Source organism: Aythya fuligula, chromosome 11, assembly GCF_009819795.1.
Source record: "Aythya fuligula isolate bAytFul2 chromosome 11, bAytFul2.pri, whole genome shotgun sequence".
NCBI classification, from domain to species: domain Eukaryota; kingdom Metazoa; phylum Chordata; class Aves; order Anseriformes; family Anatidae; genus Aythya; species Aythya fuligula.
The window spans coordinates 5,291,422-5,315,009 of NC_045569.1; the positions used below are offsets into that span (position 1 = coordinate 5,291,422).

A 23,588-nucleotide genomic window follows, 5' to 3' on the forward strand; every position below is an offset into this window, starting at 1 on the left:
AGTCTTCCTTGAAAGAATTAAAATGAATGTGGAAGAAAGCTGTAAAGTATGTGCCCCCCCCCGCACACTTTTGAGACCAACCTTATTTTATTCGTACCTGGCCACAGTGTTTGCTAACTGTTGAATTCCCTTTCTAAACAGTGCATCTCCAAATCCTTGTTTTTATATTGTATGGTTCTATTCACTGCTTGTAGGCTCAATCTGGACCATGTTTTTCTGACCTCTCTTCTGGGGGGAAATGGGGAACCTTTTTTTTCTTTTTGAGCAGCATTATTGCATGTAAATCTGGACATTATACATAGATGGGTTACAGCCAGATGCAGACTGCTGTATTGCTTCCACTGTCATGGTAGGGTTATAAAACTCACTGTCAAAACTGGGTCATGTTTGTTGAAAATTCTGGAGAAGTCAAAAGGGATAAGTTTTCCATTATGGGGTGCATGCTGGTGTGGAATGGACAGGAGAAATTGGCTGAAACCCATTCAGTGACTTGATACTCTGCACAGCACGGAATTTCAAAATAAATTCTTGAGCAGGTTATGGCATTTAAATGGAAATACCATTCTGATAATGTTTGTTTCCTGGGCAATGATGGGAGAGCGAGACAGTTTGCAGATCAATTACATTGAGAGAGTTTTTCTTACTCTCGCTGCTTTCAGGCAGCAATGCAAGCATCACTGTTATATCTTGAAATGCTTAACAGGAATATGATTTCATAGGCACTGACCTCACTGTAGTGGCAGGTCACCTTAGAGGGAAAATACTGAAGCAAATTACTTAATGTGCTGAAAAGATTCTGATATATTTAGTGGTACAAGTGATGTTGGTATTTTTCTTAATACAACCGCAGGCTCAGTTCCTATTGTGTGCTGTGATCCTGTCAGTTTCTGAGCTGAGTGAGGTCAAACTGAGGAAGTGCCATAATGTGAAACCTCAAAGAAAGTGTTGCAGGAAGTGGCAAAGCAGCTTTGAATCTGTCTCAACGCAGTGGTATGGTGTGTTGGGCTTGCTGAAGATTAAGGTGTTAGTGATGACCACCTGGGGCACAAGCCATAAAAATGTGGTTGGGATCAACTAATATTTGGTAGTCCAAAACTTTTCTCTGCCTTCTAGAAGTGAATTTTTACTTCAAAAACAAACAAAAAAAAACCAACAACAACAAAAATCTAACAAAAAAAAACTTGTTTCTTTGTGGATTGAATGGCATTGCACGGTTTGTTATTCCTTCCTTCTTCCAAAAAGTCCTATCTATTGCATAGGAGATCTCTGTGTTTGACACAGTAACATGAATTGTAACTGTATAAATAACAGAAAACACATTTATTTCTCTTGTTAAATTATAGGCCCCTGGATTTGGGTTTGGTATTGCAATATCTGGAGGAAGAGATAATCCTCATTTTCAGAGTGGTGAGACATCGATAGTTATTTCTGATGTGCTGAAAGGAGGCCCAGCAGAAGGACTGCTACAGTAAGTGCCAAACTACACCCGCATTCTAACTTGGGGCACGCATCTTTGTCAGAGGTAGCTTAACCTCTCAATTGTTTTGCTCTTAAGATATCTATAAGTGTTTGTATAGTAGGTTTATAATGTATGTAATTTTTTTCAGGTATGCTCTGTCCCCAGTATTTTTCACTGCATGTTGTAATTTTTTTTCTTTTCAGAGAAAATGACCGTGTTGCAATGGTTAATGGCGTTTCAATGGATAATGTTGAGCATGCATTTGCTGTTCAGCAACTGAGGAAAAGTGGGAAGAATGCCAAAATTGTAAGTGAATGTCTTGACCTAAGTGTCCTTAAGTTCAGAAGCTATAGACCAAGAGTGAAATAGTACACAGTCTGCTATGAAATACATGCATGATGCAAGGTACTTAAGTAATACCTACCAAAATAGCTGAGTGGAGTGGTGTTTCAGGTTTAAGTGATGATTTGGCCCATGGGTCACCCAAAATAATATTATAATATGAATGATCATATTTGGGTAGCATGGCAATAGACTTCTTTTCTTTACGGTAAAGTTATTCTCAGGCTGCCAAATATTCAATTTTCAGCTTTGCTTAATCTTTTTCTGCTTTCTTGAGTGCCCTTTTATCAGGTTTTTCCCTGGCTACTGTATGCTGAAGGTCTTTACCTCCTATTCAGACAAACATAGTTCTTATACTAAGCAAACAGTGTGCCAAAGTAAAGTATAATTACCTTAATTCCTGTAATTTTGTAGGCTTATTCAAAGTGCCAGGCTGGCTTTTGAACTTTGCTAAACAGAACAGATCATCACTAGATGGTAGCAATCTGTCTTTCCATAGAAGTTTTGAGAGTAGTTTTTATGTTACAGAAATAGTAGAATACAAAAATCACAATGCTTAACTTCTGAATTTAGCAAAACAGGGTTTTAGGGCTTGTAGAAAAGCTTTTGTGATGATGGATTTCAAGTGCTCTTGTATGCTTCAATAGTGTTGCAAAAATTGTGCCGTGTTTTGCATTTGTAGGTTTAGCAATTATTTAAACCTTAGACAAAAGACTGTGTGGTGAGCTGTGCAGGGCTTCTGGTACCTAAATGTTTTCTGTGATGTTCAGCTGGTGTATACTTTGGTGGTAGAAATAGTTTTGTTTTTTTTTTTTTTTTTTTTTCATTTATAATAGAACTTCTTGTATATTTGCTAGGTGTTACAGAATTAAACTTTCTAGACAGAGTCAGGTTTTTATTTTGGAAATGGCCATCTACATTAGTGCAAACTGACTTGGAACTTCCATCAGGAATGTTTTCCTCTCCCTGTGGCTTATGTAAACATGGCTTTGGAAGGTTGGCAGGCTTCAAAGTTACGGAGAGTTGCTGTCAATAGCACACTGAGAATACAATAGTTATTTAAAAAACAAGTTTTTAGCAGTACCAGTGACTGGTTTGTGGGTTTTAGCAAAGGGAGAGGGGATTCAAATACGCAACTCCGTGAAAACAGAATATTGTGCTGTACTGCAAAGGCTGTAGTTCTTACAGTTTTGTCCTCTTTGTGCAGAAGGAAAACGACTAATATGCTTCAGCAGAAGGCTAAAACTACCCTGTTTTAAAAAAGTGCGATGGGTTCTGGTAATCTGTATTGATGAGGTTCCTCTATTTTTTGTATAGAAGTTCATAACAAGAAGGCAGGAGTTCAGATCCTTCACAAGTACATCTATTTTCTTTTGAGCCTTTGAATTAGTTTGGCCTCTGACATTTGGTAACAACATTAGAATTACACAACATGGAATCTGTTACATGTGAACAAGGCAAATTCTGTAAATCAGTCTTGAGATTTTATTCTGGACTTGTTATGCAGTTCCAAAATTACTCTCCAAGAAAAGAAATCTGGTGCTACGATTTTTTTTTCCATTTTTTGTCTCCTAAAAGACAGTATATGGGCTGGGGATTCTATTGTTTATTTAGACCAGAATATGTCTGCATAATCCTGGATACAGAACAATGAAATATCTTACTTGGAACTCATTGGTAATCATCTTCCATTGTGGGATTCTGTTACTTTTTTGTTAGGCAGCAACAGGTTCTCAAGAGATCTTGTTAGAGAGAGTGTACCTAGGCTTATCCCTTTGTAGTGATAATCTCGCCTGACGTGTTTGTTTTTCCCCTTCGATGATAATTAAGTAGACTTAATTAGTAATCACGGAATGGTCTAGGTTGGAAGAGACCTCAAGATCATCGAGTCCAATGTATGTCTGTAGATTTCATCTGTATATGTAGAATCATAAAATATTCCAAGTTGCAAGGAACCCACAAGGATCATCGAGTTGAATGCTGGACTCCACACAGGACCACCAAAAAATCCCAGCATGTGTATGAGAGTGCTGTCCAAATGCTTCTTGAACTCCAGCAGGCTCAGTGCTGTGACCACGGCCTTGGGGAGCCTGTTCAGTGCCTGAACGTCCCCACAGTGAAGAACCTTTTCCTGACTCCCAACCTGAAACTCCCTTTACCCAACTCTGTTCTGTTGATTGATTCTCTACACATCAACTGTCTTGTGGCTATAACTAGGCATTTTGTAACCAGCAGACCTCACATTCACAGGATAGTTGAAATCTATACTTTATAGATGCAGAAGGAGAAGTCTGGAAAATGTCTTTTTTTTTTTTTTTTTTTAACTGTTACATGTATTTGTTAAAGGCTAGCTACACATCCCACGCTTTGTGGGATGTCATGACTATCACTTTGAATCTTTTAGTCTTGTATAACTTTCCCCTTGTGTAAAGGATTCCCGTTGTCATGAGCTTACAGTGATCAGACTTGGGATGAGTGAGAATTTAGGTTTTCCACCAGTCCCAAGGGGTTGGCAGTCCAGGAACTGAATATTTCTTCCCAGATGTATCCTAATATAGCTTGCAAGAGTAAGTTTATTTTAATAAACAAGAATGCGTTTACAAAGTTCCTGATGACATACTAGGAGTGTTTTTTCTACCTCATATTAGTTTAAACACAGCTAGCTACTTTAGGATAAATGGATACCTGTGTGTCTAAGTGGAGGGTTTATGTAGAGATGGGTGGAAGCTAGAAGCGATAAAGGCTTTCAGGCTCCTGAGGAACAAACTTGCATCATGTATTTAATTGCTGTTGTGAAAGAGAAACTAACTTAGTTTTGGCATTAATTTTCATGTTGGCTTATGAATTTGTTCCACAGCTACTGATTATCACTTGAGGAAAGTCATGGCCCATCTTTATTGCTGAAAGGTTTTCTCTTTTTAAAACAAAAGATCAACAATAAAACCCATTAAAAAAAAAAAAAAACACAAAAACACATTAAAAACAAAAGAAACAAAATGACAACAGCAACAAAAAAGCACACCTTGATGTTAAGACTCAATTTATACACAGTCAATATTAAAATTACTTCATTGTTTCTGAATTACACAGTTGATCGTGGCTAGCTTGCATTTTGTAAGCAACTTGCATTCTACAGTTGCAGAATAAAGAAGAATGATTCTTTTATGTTTTGATCCTGGAGAAATTACTGCACTACTTTAGGAAAAAAGCTGCAAAGTACAAAATTCATCTGAATTTCTCTTATCTTATAAAACTGTATTTTGATGTGGAGTGCAGTGTGGTGATTTTGCAATGTAAGGGTAGGATTATAAAGTTTATATTTAGTCACTTCCGTTTGAATGAATGCATCAAGTCAAACACCATTGGGTTTAATGTTTGTATAATATAACAAATGGAAAAATAGGATTTTCCTGAAATGTATTTCTCTCCCCCCACCCTCATTTTTTTCCTTTTTTGGGGGGGTGTGTGTGTAAAAATAAAAAGTTTGAGTTGGCATTTTTATTGTACTGATTAAAAGACTGAACAGAGGAGTGTCTTTGGGTTAAGGACAAAGCTGATGGGGGGGAAAAAAGGGCATGAGTACAAAAACTTTAAACCCAAGGTTTTAGGGTTTAAAAAGTCATTTAGGAAAATGACTTAATGCAGAGCTGCATGCTTCTGCTTACTCACTGTACTACTGATACCCACACCTGCAGTTGCCTGAGGTACAGGACACAGGGAGCTCGGAGTGCAGGCTGTAGCCTAACCACAGCTGCGAGTCCCTTAGTCTTGTGTCCTGTCCTGTCCCATGCCGCCCACGCCCCAACTTCTGTAATGAGCTCTGCAGGTAGTTTATTGTTCTCTGTAGGACTTGATTCCTTTAAGTACCTTGCACCATTCACGGAGCGTTTTTGCGCTTGCAGAATTTTGGCTTGTATGTGTACATGTATATGGCTACATATATACAGGTACATATGTGTATGTACATGTGACTTGTGTATGTACTTGTGACATACATATGATATACGATGTGATATAAAACCCATTAGTATGCACTTAAATGTGGTAATGTAGAATTAGGAGGCGCAAGAGACATGCTTCAATGCAGCCAGGGGCTGATACCGATGTTTGGTTGTAGACTATCCGAAGGATGAAGAAAATTCAGATTCCAGTAGCTCGACAGGAACCTGAACCAGTGTCTGAAAATGATGACGATAGCTATGATGAAGAGATACGTGATCCAAGAAGCAGCCGTGGTGGTCCCAGTTCCAACAGAAGGCACGAGAAGAGCTGGGTAAGAGACCGAAGCGCAAGCAGAGAGAGAAGCTTATCACCGAGATCTGACAGAAGGTCAGTTACTTCCAGTCAGCCTGCAAAACCTACCAAAGTAACACTGGTGAAATCAAGGAAGAATGAAGGTAACTTCTCCAGAATTCTCTTGTTAAGACCTTTGCTGTTTTTTTTTTTTTTTTTTTTTAAAGGCCAAATGCATCAGTCAGTGCGGTGGTAAGGGCTTCATGGACTTGATGAACAGTGCTGTTACAGTTTGCTTGCCAGTTTTACAAGTAGCTAGCTGAAAACTTGAAAACAGCTGTTGTGTTTCTAGTGATATTTTTCATATTCCAAAATATGTGCTTAGTAAAGGGTAAAGTATTACATAGTATAAACAAATCGTAATTGTGCATCTGACTTCTGTTAGTGACTTTGTACATTCTATGTATTTTAGCTGAGTCTTCCGTGTCCTCCTAGTTTGAAAGAGGAAAAACTGTATGTAGCATATAAATTGAACTATTAAGCAACATCTATTATTATAGGCAGAGTCAAAAGAAGAATTGATATAATGGTAAATATATAGAGAAATTCTACATAGTCCTTCATGTGCCAGGTTCACTCTTCTGTTGCTGTTCATAGTTCAAATCTTCTGTAAAGCAGTATTGCAAATCTTCAGATACATCTTCCTTTTCTTTACTGTAACTTAATCAGTATTCTTTTCTTTTTTCTTTAATTATATGAAGAGTATGGTCTACGGTTGGCAAGCCACATATTTGTGAAAGAAATATCACAGGATAGCCTTGCAGCAAGAGATGGCAATATTCAAGAAGGAGATGTTGTACTGAAGGTATGGTAAATTGAACACACCACCACAAAGAGAAATTTAATTAATGTAATTGTTCATAGAATCAACCGTCACTTGAAAGCATAATTATTGTTAGTAGATGATGTGTAACGATGAACTTACTTTGAGGATCAATAAATCTAAGTATAAATCCTCTTGTATAAGAGAAATTATAAAGCGATTTTTTGTCTTAAGTATTTTTCCACAAGTCTTACTTGAACAATTAGTGTTTATGTAACCAAAGAAACCTTTTGTAAATGTATAATTAAAAATAAATAATTGTTTGGGATGGTTCAAGACTTTGTACCTAGGTGCTTGGTTATACAGTATAATGTTGTGGACTGATGCTGTTGAGCAATGCTAGAACTTGCTTTCAGGTGAATGTAATTTTTGTAATAATACATACAGCCAGTGTTTTGTATCTCAAAATTTGTTAATAAGGTTTTGCCACAAATGCTGGTACAGAAAAATGTGCCATTCTTACTCTACTGTGATGCTAGTTGTAAAAAGCATAACTTTTTTTTTTAAAAAAAGAGCTTCATATTAGTGGTAGATGTTTTATCTTTGAAATTTGAAAATAATTTTCTGTGTTATGTTCTTACAGTTTGGATGAGATGTAGTTTTCCATTGTATAGCATTCAATGTAAACTATGGCATTTTGGAGAAATCTCTAAGTATTTCTAAATATCATCACACAGAAAAACACCATCCTTACTGGAGACTCAGTGTTTTTCAGTAAGTTTCTGTGCTTTTCTTACTGTTCCAGATAAATGGCACAGTGACAGAAAATATGTCCTTAGCAGATGCAAAAACACTAATAGAAAGGTCCAAAGGCAAGTTGAAGATGGTTGTTCAGCGAGATGAACGAGCCACGCTGTTGAACGTCCCTGATCTTTCTGACAGTATTCATTCTGCTAATGCTTCAGAAAGAGACGGTGAGTATAAACATTATTTCCAAAGGCAGAGAATCCCTTGTGTTTTGACAATGTGAAATACTTAAGTGGGATGAGAGGAGGGTGGGGAGGATGACAGAGTAGGATTGTCATGTGAGTAAATTCTTTTGAATGTGTTTGAAATCTGTACCTTAAATGTGGAGAAAAAGATAGAGTTACTTTTCTTGCAGTTGTTTTTGCAGGAGTATTACTTAGTTGTTTTTGAAATAATAAACATAGATTTTAGCATCTTCATAAAAATCTTTGCAAAAGCTTATTTCCATTTAAGCAGGTCATGCCACCATTTTAATTACAATCATTTCATGAAAAAACAACTTTTATTTAACAGACATTTCAGAAATTCAGTCGCTGGCATCAGATCATTCCAACCGATCACATGACAGGCCCCGCCGCAGTCGTTCACGATCTCCTGACCAGAGGTCAGAGCCTTCAGACCATTCCAGACATTCTCCACAGCAGCCCAGCAACGGCAGGTGATGGCAGCATTGTATTATTTTTAAATCAACTATTTAAAGTGAGATTTAAGTTTGTAGGAGTGCTTGGATTTATACAGTGACAAATGTGATGCAGAATTATGGTAGTAGTGACATGGATTTCTTTTTCTCAGGAGATGCAGCTGATCATGATCCAAATGCCCTGAGAATTCAGGGGAAATAGATCCTTGTGTTTACCTTCTTTTTAAAAAAAAAAAAAAAAAAAAAAAAAGTGGTTTTGTTCTTACAACATGGTTATATGTGTGGCCATGCAAGTCTAATATTAATAGATGTTACTGAGGCATATGCAGTTAGATCTTGATTCATGTAGAAATTAACTATAACAATCTTACTTGAGTCGACTAGTAGCACAGTCCTATTGATTGTCCAACCTGGGTAAAATTGTGGAAATCTGAGTTGTTTAGGTATAAGCTTTTTATTTTACTTACTATATTTATTTAAAAATTACTTTCTTTCAAAATGCATTTAACTCCTGCAAAATAAGGTGTGTTGCTCAGCAGATGTAGTTTTAGTAATGTACTTCTTAAAATTTGAGTTGATACTGAGACATTGATGTGATAACTAGGAAGTAGGTAAGTCTAATTTTAAATGACTCATTTCTGAATTCATGTTTTGTATGGTTTAGAATATTCTGCCATGTGGAAACGTAGTCTTTGAAAAACAAATGTCCTTTTTTGCATTTGGGCAATTTGATTTTGGAAGTGGACACTAGATAGCAACAGAATTCAAAAAGTGTCTTGATTTTAAATCGAACAAATCTTTCAATAGTAAGAGAACTTCATCTTGAGCACATATAGATGACGGAGCAAAAACCACTAGAACTGATCTGTTGCAAATCTCAAATTCACAGCCTGTATTTGAAGACTTGAAAATGCTACCAAAAATTCTGAAAACCAAATTGCAGCCAGCTGTTCCATAAAACAACGACACCTAATTACTGTTTATTTGTAATCTTTTGTGTGCCCAAGGGGGAAAACAGCACATATACCTTGCCTTCTGCATGGATATAACCTTAAAGTAGGAGACACCTTGAAAAGCTTGATAGTGAAGGTGATGACGCCCTGTCAGATGTGAAGCCTGTGTTCCTTAACATGCGTTTAAAATGCAGTGTGAAAATGGATGCAGAAAAATCCATCAAAACTGAAACTGACTTATCCTGCTCTTAGTGCTTTCCTGTCCTATTACAGTGGCTTAGGTAGATGGTCACTTCCTCCCTACAGACTGTGCTGTCAGAAGAATTAAATCCTTCCTGAAAAGGAACTTTGAAGTTATCTGAACTCGGAATGCATCTGTTATCTGCTTTATGAACAGGAGCTACCCTGGCATGGACTGCCTTCCTGTCGGACATGGCCCTTTCGAGATCAGAAAATCTGTTGGGCCATGAGCCACGTAAAGAACCCGTGAAATGCAGCTTCTTTTTGTAGGAATTTGTGCAAGTTCAGATTTGCTGCAAAAGTAGATTGTTTGCAACATTGCTTCATTGCTTAAAATATAATGGAAAACTTTGGGGAAGAGAGCTTGAGAATAAGCTGAGGAAGAAAAGTTATCCAACCTAACTTAAGGAGGACATGAAAAATTATTGAAGATAGTAACTTATTTAGATATCTATGCTCTGTTACACTTAAGTGTATGTTGATGAGGATAAATTCATAGGAATCTTCTCAGTCTTCTCATACAAGCTGAACTGCAGACTGACATTTTCAGTGACCAGTAGAGTACACATCTAAACAGTACATTTGCCAATATATTTGTTTCAGGTTTTGTGTTTCGGTGTCTGGTAGGGTCTTGAATGTTGTCAGTTTTTCAGTATTTCATACTGGTAGGTACACTGGTGTGCCTGCAGTTTTCCTGTGTATAGAAGTTCCGTAACAATGGCTACTTGAACATCCTGTCCAAGCATTAGGCAGCATTTGTAGTTTCCTTTAGTCTAGGGGAAGCTCAGTGATGTCTCTTTTGAACAATCTTTCTAAAACTCAGATTCTAGGACATGTTCCAATTGTACTTTTGTAATCTTCCGTAAGCAGAAAACATAAATTACCCATAGTCAAGTCCTAAAAAGAAACCAGAGATCCATAAGGACCCAGTAGATTCTTATGTAAAGGAAATGGATAGCATGTGAACTCATTCAAAACGCAGCTCTTTACTGATGTTCTTTTAGTCAGTCTGTATGCAGGCTTACATTAAATCATCCGTCAAAATCAGGATGGACTCTTAATGGGTATAACAACTTTTTCTAGTCTCAACAGGGATGTGAAGATTTCTCTGCCCATGGATGAAAAGCTAGCTTTAGATTTGTATCTGAGGTAGCTTTGGATTGAGGTAGCTCACTTGTTAGTTGTTCCTCTATGTTGAAGGGACTTAATCTGCAAATGTTTGTAGCTATAGAGACTTAGAGAATTTTAGCCACCTGATACCAAGTTGGGTACTATGTAAAATCTATAGTATGAATATCTCCTGGCTTTCAGAAAGAACTCCGAGCTTATGTCTTAACAGTGAACTACAGTTTTGGAAGATAAGTGCAACTTGAAAGATATTATTAAGAAAACTGTTTAGTTAGAGGAAAATGTATCTTAAGGATAAAATTTCACAGGATAGAATTTCACAGAACTTAAGGTAACTTTTAACATTACAGTGTATTAAGAACTGTACTTAAAAAGCTGGAGTCGGGGGTGTCTGTGCATCCTAAGCTGGAGGATGTACCTTGAGGGAAGTATCATACATATTCTGTCTTACCTAAGTGGTCTTACTGTTGGAAGTAAGATGGTTGAACTTTTGGTGTGACGTCCTGAACAGTGGTATTTACAGCCAGGTGCTGCCAAGCCTGCCCAATAGCATCTCCCTGCTGCCCTCCACCAGCTGAAAGAAGTCCCACTAAGGGACCCGTCATTGGTGTGCTGCCTTCCTCACCTGGGTACTGGAATAGCAAAAATGCTTCCTGATCTGATTGATGCTTCAGCCTCAGCAAGAAAGACGTGGCAGCTTAAAGAAATCCCTGTAAATATTGTCATTATTTCGAGAAGGATGAGGCTGACTTTCATAATACAGCTGTCAACTTTTATGTTGTGCAAGAGGTTTGTTACATTTTCAGTTTAAAATAAAACAGTGGAAAAACTGGACTTTAGGACAAAAATCAACCCTATTTTGAAGATACTTAGCAATGTGCCTCTCCTGTTTCTTAACATCTTCTCATGAATACACTGTTTGAGGCATGCTAAAACCAGACACTTGGAAAAATGATGTCAGGTTTTGTCCAAGATTTTTCTGTGCAAGCAAACATTCTTACTGTGTTGCAAACAGTCTTCTTTTGTTTTGAAGCAGTAACCAAAATTGATGACACTAATTTGTAGCTGTGACTGCATTTTGTGACTGAAGGTTATTTAAAAATATTCCTGTTAGACATGCTTTTGTTAAAAAAAAAAAAAATAATAATAATAATTAAAAGAGGATGGGGGTGTAATGTAGAGGGGGCCGTGGCACAGCACAGATGTTCAGCAGTACTGTTAGAACACACAAACATTTAACAACACCTTACACTCATGGGAAGCGCAGCTGTTGGTTTTGGACAAGTTTCCATCACATAGAAACAGTGACAGCATCCCCCGTATCATTCCCCCGTATCATCTTGCAAACCAATGCAGTACTTACTGGACAACTTAAGGAAAGCAAAGAGAAATTCAACTCCTGTGCTGTTTGGACTTTTCCATTTTGATTTATCACAGCTGTCTTTCTACCACCTTTTTCCCACTTAAACTTTGATCTTACACTGAGCAGAGCTGACCTTTTGCAAGCACTTTAATTGGTAGACTGTATTTGCCAGTAGCAGATGAGATGTAGCACAGTCTGAGAGCATCGTGCTTCTAGTACGTGAACGAGCTCAGGTATTGACCTGACTATCTGGTGCTGTACTCTGTCTGTATTGGAGTTACTGTTCTTGAGAGCTTTTCTTCCATATTTATGGTATTTTATATGCAATTATAAAAGCTGAATAAAATTAAAGTGTTATTGGACTATGTGGACATGAAATATAAAATGAACTATGCCTTCCTATAGTAACTCCGGTATTTTTTTTGCCTTATTTTTATATTACTGTTTTGGAATCCTTCTATTAAATGTTAGGAGATGCTGAAAAACAGTTAAAGAGCGCCCATAGGGAAACTTAACTGTAATATCTCATTCACAAACATTGATTACTCAGAAATCTTTGGGAGAGATGAGGGGAATTAGTTGTAGCTTATTACTATTGGACTTCTTGTTTATACATGTAAGACACTTAGGCATTTAAACAAATAAATGTTAGTGTCTGTTTTCAATAAGCCAGGAACTCTTCTCAGAGGCATGAGGAATTCAGTCTTACCTTAATCTCACACTGAAAATAAAACACTGCTTTTAGCTTACACATTTAATTTTATGTGCAAATGAATGCATGCTGGAAATCTGAAAAAGAGTACCAAAATCTTTTACAGGTGAAGTTAGGGAACAGAAAATAAAAAACAAACAAACAACAACTTATTTTTGTTTAGTTTTGCCTAGGTCTAATATTCTAACCAAAAGGGGTTACCATCAGTTTTCTTTATTGTAGAAGTGCCAAAAGGGTTTATCTGAAAAATAATAATAAAAACAATAATGAAGAGGTTATTGAATATTAGGCCACTCTCCTTGTGTTTACAAACTCTTTATAAGGAGCTGGTTCTTTACAGTGTAAAGATGTCTTTTGTCTTCCCAGATTAATGTGGGATTGCAGGTTTTTTTTTTTTTTCTTTTTAGCTGCCTTTTAAAACAAAAGGGAAGAAGTAGTGGAAGGTCTTAATATATCTTAATATATCTTAATATATCTATCTTCTTGGTGAATAGCCAAGATTGGTTTCTGTGATGTTTCAGACTCCATGTTTGTACATGAAAGCACATTGTGCTTGTATTTAGATCTTTACTTCTGCTCTTTTCTTTCAAGCAAGGTTTCGATGGCTAGGTTTGCTTTTTTTCCTCAAGTCATATTTAACTGTTAAAGTACTGGTTCTGCTTAAATAGTCCGGAGTCCTTGTAATGGACTTTTTTGGATACATTTGTACTTCGTGGAGGCTGATACTCATCACTGCCCAGTAGCACCATCTAGCTGTTAGTATTGATAGACTTTACTCTCCAACACCTTCCCCATCTCTCCTTGATGAGAGAGAAATTTGTATCTACTGCCCTGAGGTATCGGTGTCTTCATAAAATATACCTCTTCTTTCCACTTCCTGACAATCAAGTATAATATTAGCTAACCAGTTGTGGTTTGCTTGTCTTATTCCTCTCAGATGTTTCTTATAGCCTTGCTTATTAGTGAACTTTCACAAACTTGATAGATATTTTGAGAGTCTCATGACTTCATGTGTGTGTAGAGAATACATATTTGGGCTGTTCCCTTTGGCTTGCTGATTTAACTTTTGTTTTTCCAGCTGCTTTTTGATGTTCTGTTCTAACCGAATCAAATTATTTCTCTTTCAACAGGTAGTGTAACTGCTAACATTTCAACATACAGCATATATTCTGTTCAGTTCTCTTATGGTACAGCTGGTAGCAAAGTAACCTCTATATAATAAAAATACTTGATCTGATGAGTTAAATGAATAAGAAATGAGTTCTTTGAGCTTTAGATATTCCCTTCGTGTAAAGAATAAGAGACTTTTCTCATTTGTCAAATATTCCTTCTGGTTATGTGTTATGCTTTAAGCATATGTGGAAATGCGTAAGAGACCAGTTGTCTTCTTTCTAAAACAAGGATGGCTGAGAAGCATTTCTCTTCGGCTTTCAGGTGCAATAGATATGTAGTAGCTGTGGGTTGAGGGCCTCATCTTCTCTGAAGGATGAGAAGTCAGAGGTGTGTTTGTGTTCTACCTTTCATCTGTGCAAAGCTGTACCAAGAGCCTCACAGGCAGGCACTTGTGTTCTAGGACAGCTGCCACACAAAGGACCAGAGAGTAGTGTGATCATAGCAAAGCCTCAAGTCTGAAAATCTGTGACCTCTACAGGGAGGGGTGAAGGATCATAACTGCTCTTCTCTCCTTCTTTCTTTTGTTTCTCGTTTTATTGTGGGATTTACAGGCCACATGTACGACATACTTGCTTGAAGCAGGGTGCAGTGAAGACAGCACTCCATTTTACGATGTCCTTCCTCTTTTGAAATAGCTCTATCTAGAGAGCAATTGTCGTAAAGTTAGGGACAAAATGCTTAAGTTTTCGACTGGTAAAAATATCAACACTGTAATAACCTAGGAGAGCGATATGTAATCAATTATTCCTTATCTGCCAAATACGAACTTCTGAGTGAGAAAGATTTGTTCTTTAGTCTTAGAAGCTTTAGGTTGTAGAAATAATTCTACATGCAGAGTGTAATCTTTTTTTTCTAATATAGTCTTCGAAGCCGAGAAGATGAAAGAACAACTAAACCAGGAGCCATCTCTACGCCTGTGAAGAATGCAGATGATATTTCTAAAACTATGGAAGAGGTGGCAGGCGAAAGAACTGAAAAGCAAACACCACCACTTCCAGGTAAAAATGTGAAACATAATTATGCATATTGCTGAGAATAAATGATCAGTGGAGACTGCATCCCACTGCATAGTTGTGGAATGATTTCTGAAATCTTAGAAGTTCTATCTATCTTTATTGCTGAATACGGATGGTCTTCGTAATCATAAGCCTATTTATATTTCAGGGTTTCTGTCCTGAAAATCTAAGCCGATGCATCTGCCCATTATACAGTGGTCAAACTTCACTGGTTAGAGCTTTGACTGTGTGTGTTAGGTATAAAGAGTTTTTTGTCCTCTTCTTTAGAGCAAGGCTATAATAGATCTCTTCTGAGAGTCAAGCTGTAGGCTGGATCTTACAAGTTACTGGTAGCAGAGTAAATTTAAATGAAGATTTAGTTAAGCCATTTTAGAATGACCATTCTCAAATGAAACTTGCACTCTGAAATATGTTTTCACTGTGGCACTTAATAACGACAGTCATGGGCCAAGAGTTATTTTTAAAAGTGCAGTACAACTAACAGAAACAACAAAATCCCATTCCTTTTTTGAAAGTGGAGGAGTAAACTCAATGACAGTGGGTAAAAGCCAGTTAGTGTTAAAAAGAAAAACCATACCATGATATGGTGATTGGACATTGTTCTGAGCACAAAGACTTGGAAGGTTGTTTTTTTGTTTTGTTTTTTTTTTTTTTTTCCTATGGTTTACAGAATGGGGCCATTCATTGAAACTGTAAGTGGAGAAAGATGAGCTGTGTAGACAGTTTAGAAGGAGCTGCTCTGGAAAGGCTGTATAGAATGAGAAAAAGCACATTCAAGCTTGAAAGCATTTGAAGACTTAAGGGATGAGCAATGAGACTGCTGCATGTAGTATTCGGAATTGAAGTAGTTATGATGTTGATAGGCTCTGAAAGGCCTTGAAAATGAGAACAGTAGGTTTCCTAATGCAGCAGCCATTATGAAAAAAATTGCCATAGGAAGTTAACCTCCTGTAAGAATGTTATGCAAAGATGCAAGTGAAGTAAGTCTTAATTTGCCAAGATAGGAAAAGGTTATGATTGGATTCAAAAGATAAATTCTGTATTTCGATAATGTATTGAAAATTAATAATTGGCATGATACAAAACCAGACAGGATAGGAGCCTCTGAAGATGTTTTTCAATCCAATGTAATATACAAATAATTGGTTGGAGGCACTGGCACACAATTAGTAAGTACTCTGGTGGTTTGTTGTTGTGTAGTAGGCATAAAGAAGTGCTCTGTTCCTGAGTGAGTGGGAATAAGCACGTGGAGAAAAATCATGTATGAGAGGAGATGTCTTAAAAAAAAAAAAAAAAAAAAAAAAAAAAGTCATAGGCCAGTACATCAAGATAATATTTAAATTTGCAGATGAAATTAACTTGTTATAATACATGGTGTGAAATAAAATGGTGTAATAAAGCACATAATCCTTTAATAGTCTCCAAGAAAGCTCTAGGGAAATTAGGAGGCTCTTTCAAAGACTGTAATGAAAATGTTAGAAAAGTAGTTGGCAGATTCTGTGACTGTTTTTTGGACTAAAGGCAAGAAGTCTGTCATGGTTGGTTGAGTCAAGAAGGGTAGAAGGAGAGCATTTTTTTTAGAGACATCATCAAAGTCTTGGGTTAGGAACAGGTAATTAAAGACTTAAAGGTAAAGTGCTATGCTATGGTATGCTATATGGTAAAGGCCAAAATCACATTAGAAAGAGCATATTACCAAATTGTCTGAAGTTTCCTATTTCAAACTGGTCTATTGGTAGTTAGAGTAAGCAGAAAGGAACATTGACTTAGTCTGAAGCCAGTGTAAATTGAAATGAGCTTCTTTAAAGTGTGTTGAGATAATGCTTTAAATGTAAATTCTTGTAACAAGAGCAACCGTATACCCATAATAGACACTAAGGGTGTTCACCACTGGGGGAAAGACTGCAGTGGCAGTTTGCTCCCAGTGACTGGAGCAGAGTCATAGTAAGTACTTACCTTTAAGGAGAGCCAATAAAAAGTGCAGTCTGCCAGCCTGAAGGTGTGGAGCAGTAGTTCTAGTGTTTATGGTGTTTTGGCTTAAAAAATCCAAGTAACTTTATAAGGGAGGAAAGTTTTATGTTAGGCATATGCAGGTAGGAAAGAGCAGGGTTGAAAGTGGTCTTGAGAGCGCATAAATTCTCTTAGTTCTTGCAGTTTTATGATACTTCAAATATTCCAAGTGTAAAGAAAATTTGTGGATTTTTACTGAAGCAGTAATTAGGCCAGTAATTGCCCCATTTTGCATGGCAGGGAAAGAGTGTCCTTGTTGTTTTAAGTTTCCAATATTTAATTTTTTATTATGAAGTGGATTGGTGGTTAGACTTAAAACTACTGAAGATGTGATCAAGCTCTTAATTAAGTTAGGCTTTATTTTCTCATCTTTAAATGACTAAATGGATGTTTGTCTTCTATATTTTAATAGAACCAAAGCCAGTGTATGCACAAGGAGGTCAGCCAGATGTGGATTTACCAGTCAGTCCGTCTGATGGTCCTTTACCTAATTCAACCCATGAAGATGGAATGCTCCGGTAATGTAACTATAAATTCTTTTTGAATCTGATTACCTGGTCTTGTGCAAATCAAGCTTTCTCCCAAGGTAACGAGTAACATAAGTTAGGAATAATTCATAACATAAATGGTCTAATGGGAAGTCATCACATTGTCCTGAAGCTTTTGTTCAAAAAGGAGTAGGATGAAAAATTTAGGATTATTCCTGAGCCTTGTTAGCACTCACATTGTGTAATAAAACAATTTTAAGTTTGTTAATTTCGTGCAGGAATGAGCAGTTAGAGTTGTCAACTGTGCAAAGTGTTTGCATCGTTTCTCCCTGGGCACCCCCCATCCCTCCCGCCTTATCCCCATGTCTGGAGAGAGGAGAGATACTCTAGTAGATACTCTAGTAAATTCTTTTCTTTTTAAATAACTGGAGAGCAATTAATAAAGAATACTACAGAAATGTGCTAAGTCTTGATGTGCCAGTGACTCTACTCCAGCTGGATCTACTTTATGATCATTTGTGTACATGAGAGTAGATTCTAGTTTAGGTAGTCTCAAATGTTCGTCTTGCTCTCTAAAGAGCAAAAACAGATCTTTGTGCCAGTATGCTTCTTTCAAAGGAGGAACGTTTTGGGAAAAGTGTCGAAATACCTCACCTGAAGCACTATCAGCATAAGACCAAACCTCACTAAACAATTAAATACTGTGAGTTTTGTTACTTTCAAGTGCTGCTAGTGAGTCTGTTGTATAATGCTGCAATTGATAACCAGTTAACGGTATGCATAGCTTAATATCCTCTAATTGAAGTAACAGGCAAACTATTTGCATGTCTTCATTCTCAGTTTACCAGAATATCTTATAGTATACCTCTAACTGGAATGTATTCTAAATCTCTAGGCCAAGCATGAAACTGGTAAAATTCAGAAAAGGAGATAGTGTGGGCTTGCGACTAGCTGGTGGCAATGATGTTGGCATATTTGTAGCTGGTGTTCTGGAAGACAGCCCTGCAGCGAAAGAAGGACTAGAGGAAGGAGACCAGATTCTCAGGGTATGTCAAAAATAATAACATTTATAAATAAATATTCTGTTAACACTGAAGTAGGTTTTTGTTCTGTAACGTCAAATAGATTGCCTCTGCAGTTCATACAGTATTTTTGTTCATACTTATTAGATGAGCTAGCAATAAAATCTACTGTTATTGTACTGTTGCTAGGAAGGTTTATGTTTTATATCTAGTTTCTTAGACTAAATTCAGTTCAAAGAAAATTCGTTTAACTACTCTTTCACTAGATTCTCACACAGGGTTCTGTATATTATAGTTGATGTTACTGATGTTTCCAGATGCTCCATAACATTGATCTAAAGTAGTCAAAATGAGTAGCTACCTATATTCCAGTTATACATTTTCCAATAAGCAAGGAGTATTATTTAGAGGTACAAGAGGCTTCTTGAGATGCATGCACTTGTTGTGTGTACATTAAACTGAATAAACAACCATTGCAATACATTTATGCAAATTTCTAGTTCTATATTTACATGCCTACTATAATGTTTGTGAAATCAAACTGATTACTTCATTGATGCTAGGTAAACAACGTAGACTTCACAAATATCATCAGAGAGGAAGCTGTCCTTTTTTTGCTTGATCTCCCTAAAGGCGAAGAAGTAACCATTTTGGCACAGAAGAAAAAAGATGGTAAGTACTTGTATATCAGAAAAATGTAGTAGGCTGCTTGGAACTAGATGAAAAATGCAGCTAACATTGAGTAGTTAGAGGCTAGGGAGAGACAAAAAAATTATTTCACAAAAGCATTGGTGTTAAATGTTTGGAGGAACTGGATAGTCTGTTATAGTTATACTGTTAAAAATGAGTACTTAAAAACTTCTTCCATAGTAAGATTCCTTCCTTCCAAGGAACTGAATTATGCTTATACTAGCAAATTTCTGACAGCAAAAGCTGACTTGAAACCATTAGTTTGCTATTAATAGTTATGCTGTAGGAAACCACTGGAATTTGTTTAACACTATTTTTGTTTTTATTTTCTAAGTTTATCGTCGCATTGTGGAATCTGATGTAGGGGATTCTTTCTATATCAGAACTCATTTTGAATATGAAAAAGAATCTCCTTATGGACTAAGTTTCAACAAAGGTGAAGTGTTCCGGGTGGTGGACACTCTGTACAATGGCAAACTGGGTTCATGGCTGGCAATTCGAATTGGAAAGAATCATAAGGAAGTTGAAAGAGGTATCATACCTAATAAAAACAGGTACGATCTTAATGTATTGGTGTTGCTGTTTGAAAACTAAAATTTTAAATTTTGCATCTGTGTAACTTGCATTGCCTGCAGGACACTAGTCTATACAACTTGTTCAGTTTTAGGAGAAAGTCACTGTTAAAACAATTAGAAGTTAACTATCTGTTCTGTGTGCTTGATTTTCACTTTGGCATGCCCCCCCAAAAAACAAACAAACAAACAAAAAACTCCTAGCTTGAAACTTCCTTTTCAATACTGGAGACAAAGGTTGATAAAGCTTTTAAAAATGTGACATCAGCCTGAGTAATTCTAGCTTATACTTTCTAATACCAGAAATGAAGAAAACTTCATTTAGCAGGTGGTAGTGTTTTTGTAAGCATAAGCTTGCTAGATGAGTGTTATTTCAGAAGCTCTCTTTTTTGGTAACTCATTGGGATTTGTTGTTATCTTAGAGCTGAGCAGCTAGCTAGTGTACAGTACACGCTTCCAAAGACAGCAGGAGGAGATCGAGCGGATTTCTGGAGGTTCCGAGGTTTGCGTAGCTCAAAAAGAAATCTCCGAAAAAGCAGAGAAGATCTTTCTGCTCAACCTGTTCAGACAAAGTTTCCTGCCTATGAGAGAGTTGTTCTTCGGGAAGGTATGGCTTTAGTCTTAGATACTTCTGTTGCAGGCTAACAGGATTGTGGAGTTTGCTTTGTATTAATCCATGTAATTCAGAGTATCTTGCATTTGTTGTAAGCAATCAACTTAACTTGTTTTCTCCTTTACCTTGTATTCTAGCTGGGTTTCTCAGACCAGTGACCATTTTTGGTCCAATAGCTGATGTTGCACGGGAGAAACTAGCTAGAGAAGAACCAGATATTTTTCAAATTGCAAGTAAGTGTGAGATCGAGTTTTTATGCAGCTATGAAATTGCCAATGTTCTTTTGCTACTTTGTTCCTACACTATTACTTCAGTTACTACTCTGTTTAATGAAATGTTAACAATATTAAGTAACAGATAAAATGTAAGCTTTTTCACTGGTTAATTGATGATAATTCTCTGTAGGCAGAAGTAACATTAGTTCCATTCATAGCCTTCCAAAATTTAAATTGAATTCAGTATTTTATATCTAAGTACTTTTGCAAAGGTATAGTGATTTTTGTGGCCAAATTAGTGGATAGCTTTCTCCTATGTTTTGAAGAGGAGCATCTTCAGCCTGAATTGATAATGAGTGATGAAATAGTTTGCTTTATCTTGTGTGTGAATGTAGAGTGTGCTGTAAACTTACAACCCATTTTTAATGTGTCCTCTCTACCAGAAAGTGAACCAAGAGACGCTGGTACAGACCAACGTAGTTCTGGCATTATTCGTCTTCACACTATAAAACAGATAATTGATAGAGTAAGTCATCTATTGTCACTGTACTTCTAACACAGGAGGAAAAAACGGTATCAATAAGTAAGCTGATGCTTAAAATGTTTAGGTATAACTAGTAAGTGTTTTTTCCTTAAAAATAACTCTCATCTTTCTATTGGTTACTTAAAAAAAAAAAACAAAAAAAAACCTTCCCCATAATAACTGCAGTCTGGAAGTACTTTCAGGCTTTATTCTAGGGATTGTTGTTCCCTCTTTACTATGTCTGTTTTAAGATCTGTTTGTGCTTGCGGCCACAGTGTGACATTGCATCTAGAAACTGGTACTTTATTTATGGAGCAGTTTGTTGCTGTTGTCCCCCTATCTCCAGTTTACAAACTAATAATTTTGACTTCTGTGCAAGAACTATGGAAAAGGATCTTTCAATCCTTTTATCCTCCTTAATTATTCTTCTTAAAATCCTGAGAACTTCTGATATGAGTTTATAATATGAGGCTGTGCTCCTCACCTATTCATTTCTGACTTAAAAACAAACTGCAAACTGTTCTGATGCCCAAGTAGAAAAAGCTAAAAGGTGTTTTAGCAGCAAACTGGGGGGTACTATGTGCTGTGTATCTGAGATGATTCTTGCAGTGGATGAAAACTGTCCTAATTCTTGCATTCAGAGAGGATTTTTTTGGAAGGAAAAGTGGAGCTGTGTAATGAGTCCAAAACATGTTTGACTATTCCCTTTTATCCTGTTACTAGAAGATTAACTGTTTTTTAGTTTAGTGCCTTTTTGTAGTATCAGAGGGCCGTTTTTTTTTTTATAATTTTTAATAGAGAGGTAAATATTGAAAAGCTTATTGTTATGCAGTTAGTTCTACATTTAAAACATGTATGCCCTTGTAGCATAGTGTTTGAGTTGAACTGGTGTCTGTTACTCAAACAGAAAAGGACTTAAATCGATACTTTGAAATGATGAATTCTGCAAAGCTAATGAAAAGCAAGTTGTTAGAATACGTTTAAAATAAAAAATGAGTTTTCTTAGTATATAAGTGCTTCACTTTGTCTCTGCCTTTTTTATCATAACAGGACAAACATGCTTTATTAGATGTCACTCCTAATGCAGTGGACCGTCTGAATTACGCGCAGTGGTATCCTATTGTAGTGTTCCTGAACCCTGATTCTAAGCAGGGTGTGAAGACCATGAGAATGAGGCTGTGCCCAGAATCACGAAAAAGTGCCAGAAAGCTTTATGAAAGAGCTCACAAACTACGCAAAAATAACCACCACCTCTTTACAAGTAAGTAATTCAAGAAAAACACTGATTAATGCATCATAACTGAGGAAGGGAGAGGATAAGAGTCATTTTTTTCCAGACTTGAATAGTACTTTTCCTGTTTGAGAAGCTGCTATAACTTAATTGCTACCTACTCTTGTTGGTTCTGAATATTTCTTCTTGTAGTTAAGCCACTCCACCTTTGAAATTTGCAATAGAAAATGATCGATCAACTTACCAAAGCACTGCCACCACAATTACTAGTGGGCACTAGTTGTGCTAGATGCATTTCATTTCTGGTATTTCTTTGTTTTCCCTCTGTGCTTCCTTCTTTTTCCTCCATGTGCTTTTCCTCTTGTTCCTTTTCTTTTAGAGGAGGACACAGAAGCATATCTTAGCCTGTTTTACATTGGTGCATTCCGGGCTTTCTTTTCCTTCCTTGGCAATCTCTCTTGCTCTTAGTGTGACCAAATACCTACTGGTTGCTTGCCTTATTTTTTGACCCCAGTTCATGCAGACTTGCTTATGGCCCCGAGGTTGGAAGGGGTGATGCTGACAGAATAAATGCCCTCCTGCAAATATAGTCCAGCATTTGTTGAATTGTTCAGGTTCCCCTCATTCAATTTCTGGTAGTTCATTAGTGTGTGAATTGTTAGTGCACCCGATTGCACAAATGAAAAGAGATCTGAAACATCAAAATCATGTTTCAAAAATATTTGGTTGCTTTGCAAGGTCAGTTATAAACAAACATCTTAATAAATAGGAGAATAATGTAATTTTCTTCTCCGACTAAACTGAAGCCTCACTTTATTCTAAATTACTGTTAACTCAGTCTTTGAGTCTTTGCAGTGTGAAAAAATGTCCCAAGCTACTTTAGCCCTTAGGATTGCTTTGAATACCAACATTTACATTGCTACTTAAATCTCACAGTTGATAGTGATTTTTAATACTGGTAGTACAGTTTCTTTTCAAAAGTCTACAAAAATCAAATGTCAAACTAACTTGCTCTACTTCTAGCTACTATTAACTTGAATTCAATGAATGAAGGATGGTATGGAGCTCTGAAGGAAGCAATTCAGCAACAACAGAACCAACTGGTATGGGTTTCAGAAGGCAAGGTAAGAAATAATAGTACTGTCATTTTGGGGGAGGAATGACAAAGCTATCAGTTTCATAGTCTTTTTGTTCTGTTGCTGGTATTGGAGATATGGGCATCTATCTGTGGAATTAATTTTTTCCTTTTTTCCTCATGATTTTAATAATTATTTGAAGATCTAAAATAGTTCCATGGCTGTGTAATCAGTTAAAAACTGGTTTGTCGTCTTATTA

The 23,588-nt window shown here is 36.7% G+C and overlaps 1 protein-coding gene across 6 annotated transcripts in view; it reads left to right on the forward strand.

Moving 5' to 3' along the window:
- Nucleotides 1-23,588, forward strand: part of TJP1 (tight junction protein 1) — a 159,271-nt gene that overhangs the window by 118,028 nt on the left and 17,655 nt on the right. For all 6 annotated transcript variants that reach the window (XM_032194863.1, XM_032194865.1, XM_032194864.1 and 3 more), the window contains 16 exons: nucleotides 1,344-1,468; nucleotides 1,663-1,765; nucleotides 5,919-6,198; nucleotides 6,796-6,899; nucleotides 7,663-7,831; nucleotides 8,178-8,322; nucleotides 14,735-14,871; nucleotides 17,312-17,417; nucleotides 18,283-18,433; nucleotides 18,973-19,081; nucleotides 19,434-19,653; nucleotides 20,094-20,278; nucleotides 20,422-20,517; nucleotides 20,943-21,025; nucleotides 22,073-22,283; nucleotides 23,277-23,377. In XM_032194863.1, the coding sequence (XP_032050754.1) occupies nucleotides 1,344-1,468; nucleotides 1,663-1,765; nucleotides 5,919-6,198; nucleotides 6,796-6,899; nucleotides 7,663-7,831; nucleotides 8,178-8,322; nucleotides 14,735-14,871; nucleotides 17,312-17,417; nucleotides 18,283-18,433; nucleotides 18,973-19,081; nucleotides 19,434-19,653; nucleotides 20,094-20,278; nucleotides 20,422-20,517; nucleotides 20,943-21,025; nucleotides 22,073-22,283; nucleotides 23,277-23,377 (2,325 nt within the window). The remainder of the gene's footprint in view (nucleotides 1-1,343; nucleotides 1,469-1,662; nucleotides 1,766-5,918; nucleotides 6,199-6,795; nucleotides 6,900-7,662; nucleotides 7,832-8,177; nucleotides 8,323-14,734; nucleotides 14,872-17,311; nucleotides 17,418-18,282; nucleotides 18,434-18,972; nucleotides 19,082-19,433; nucleotides 19,654-20,093; nucleotides 20,279-20,421; nucleotides 20,518-20,942; nucleotides 21,026-22,072; nucleotides 22,284-23,276; nucleotides 23,378-23,588) is intronic.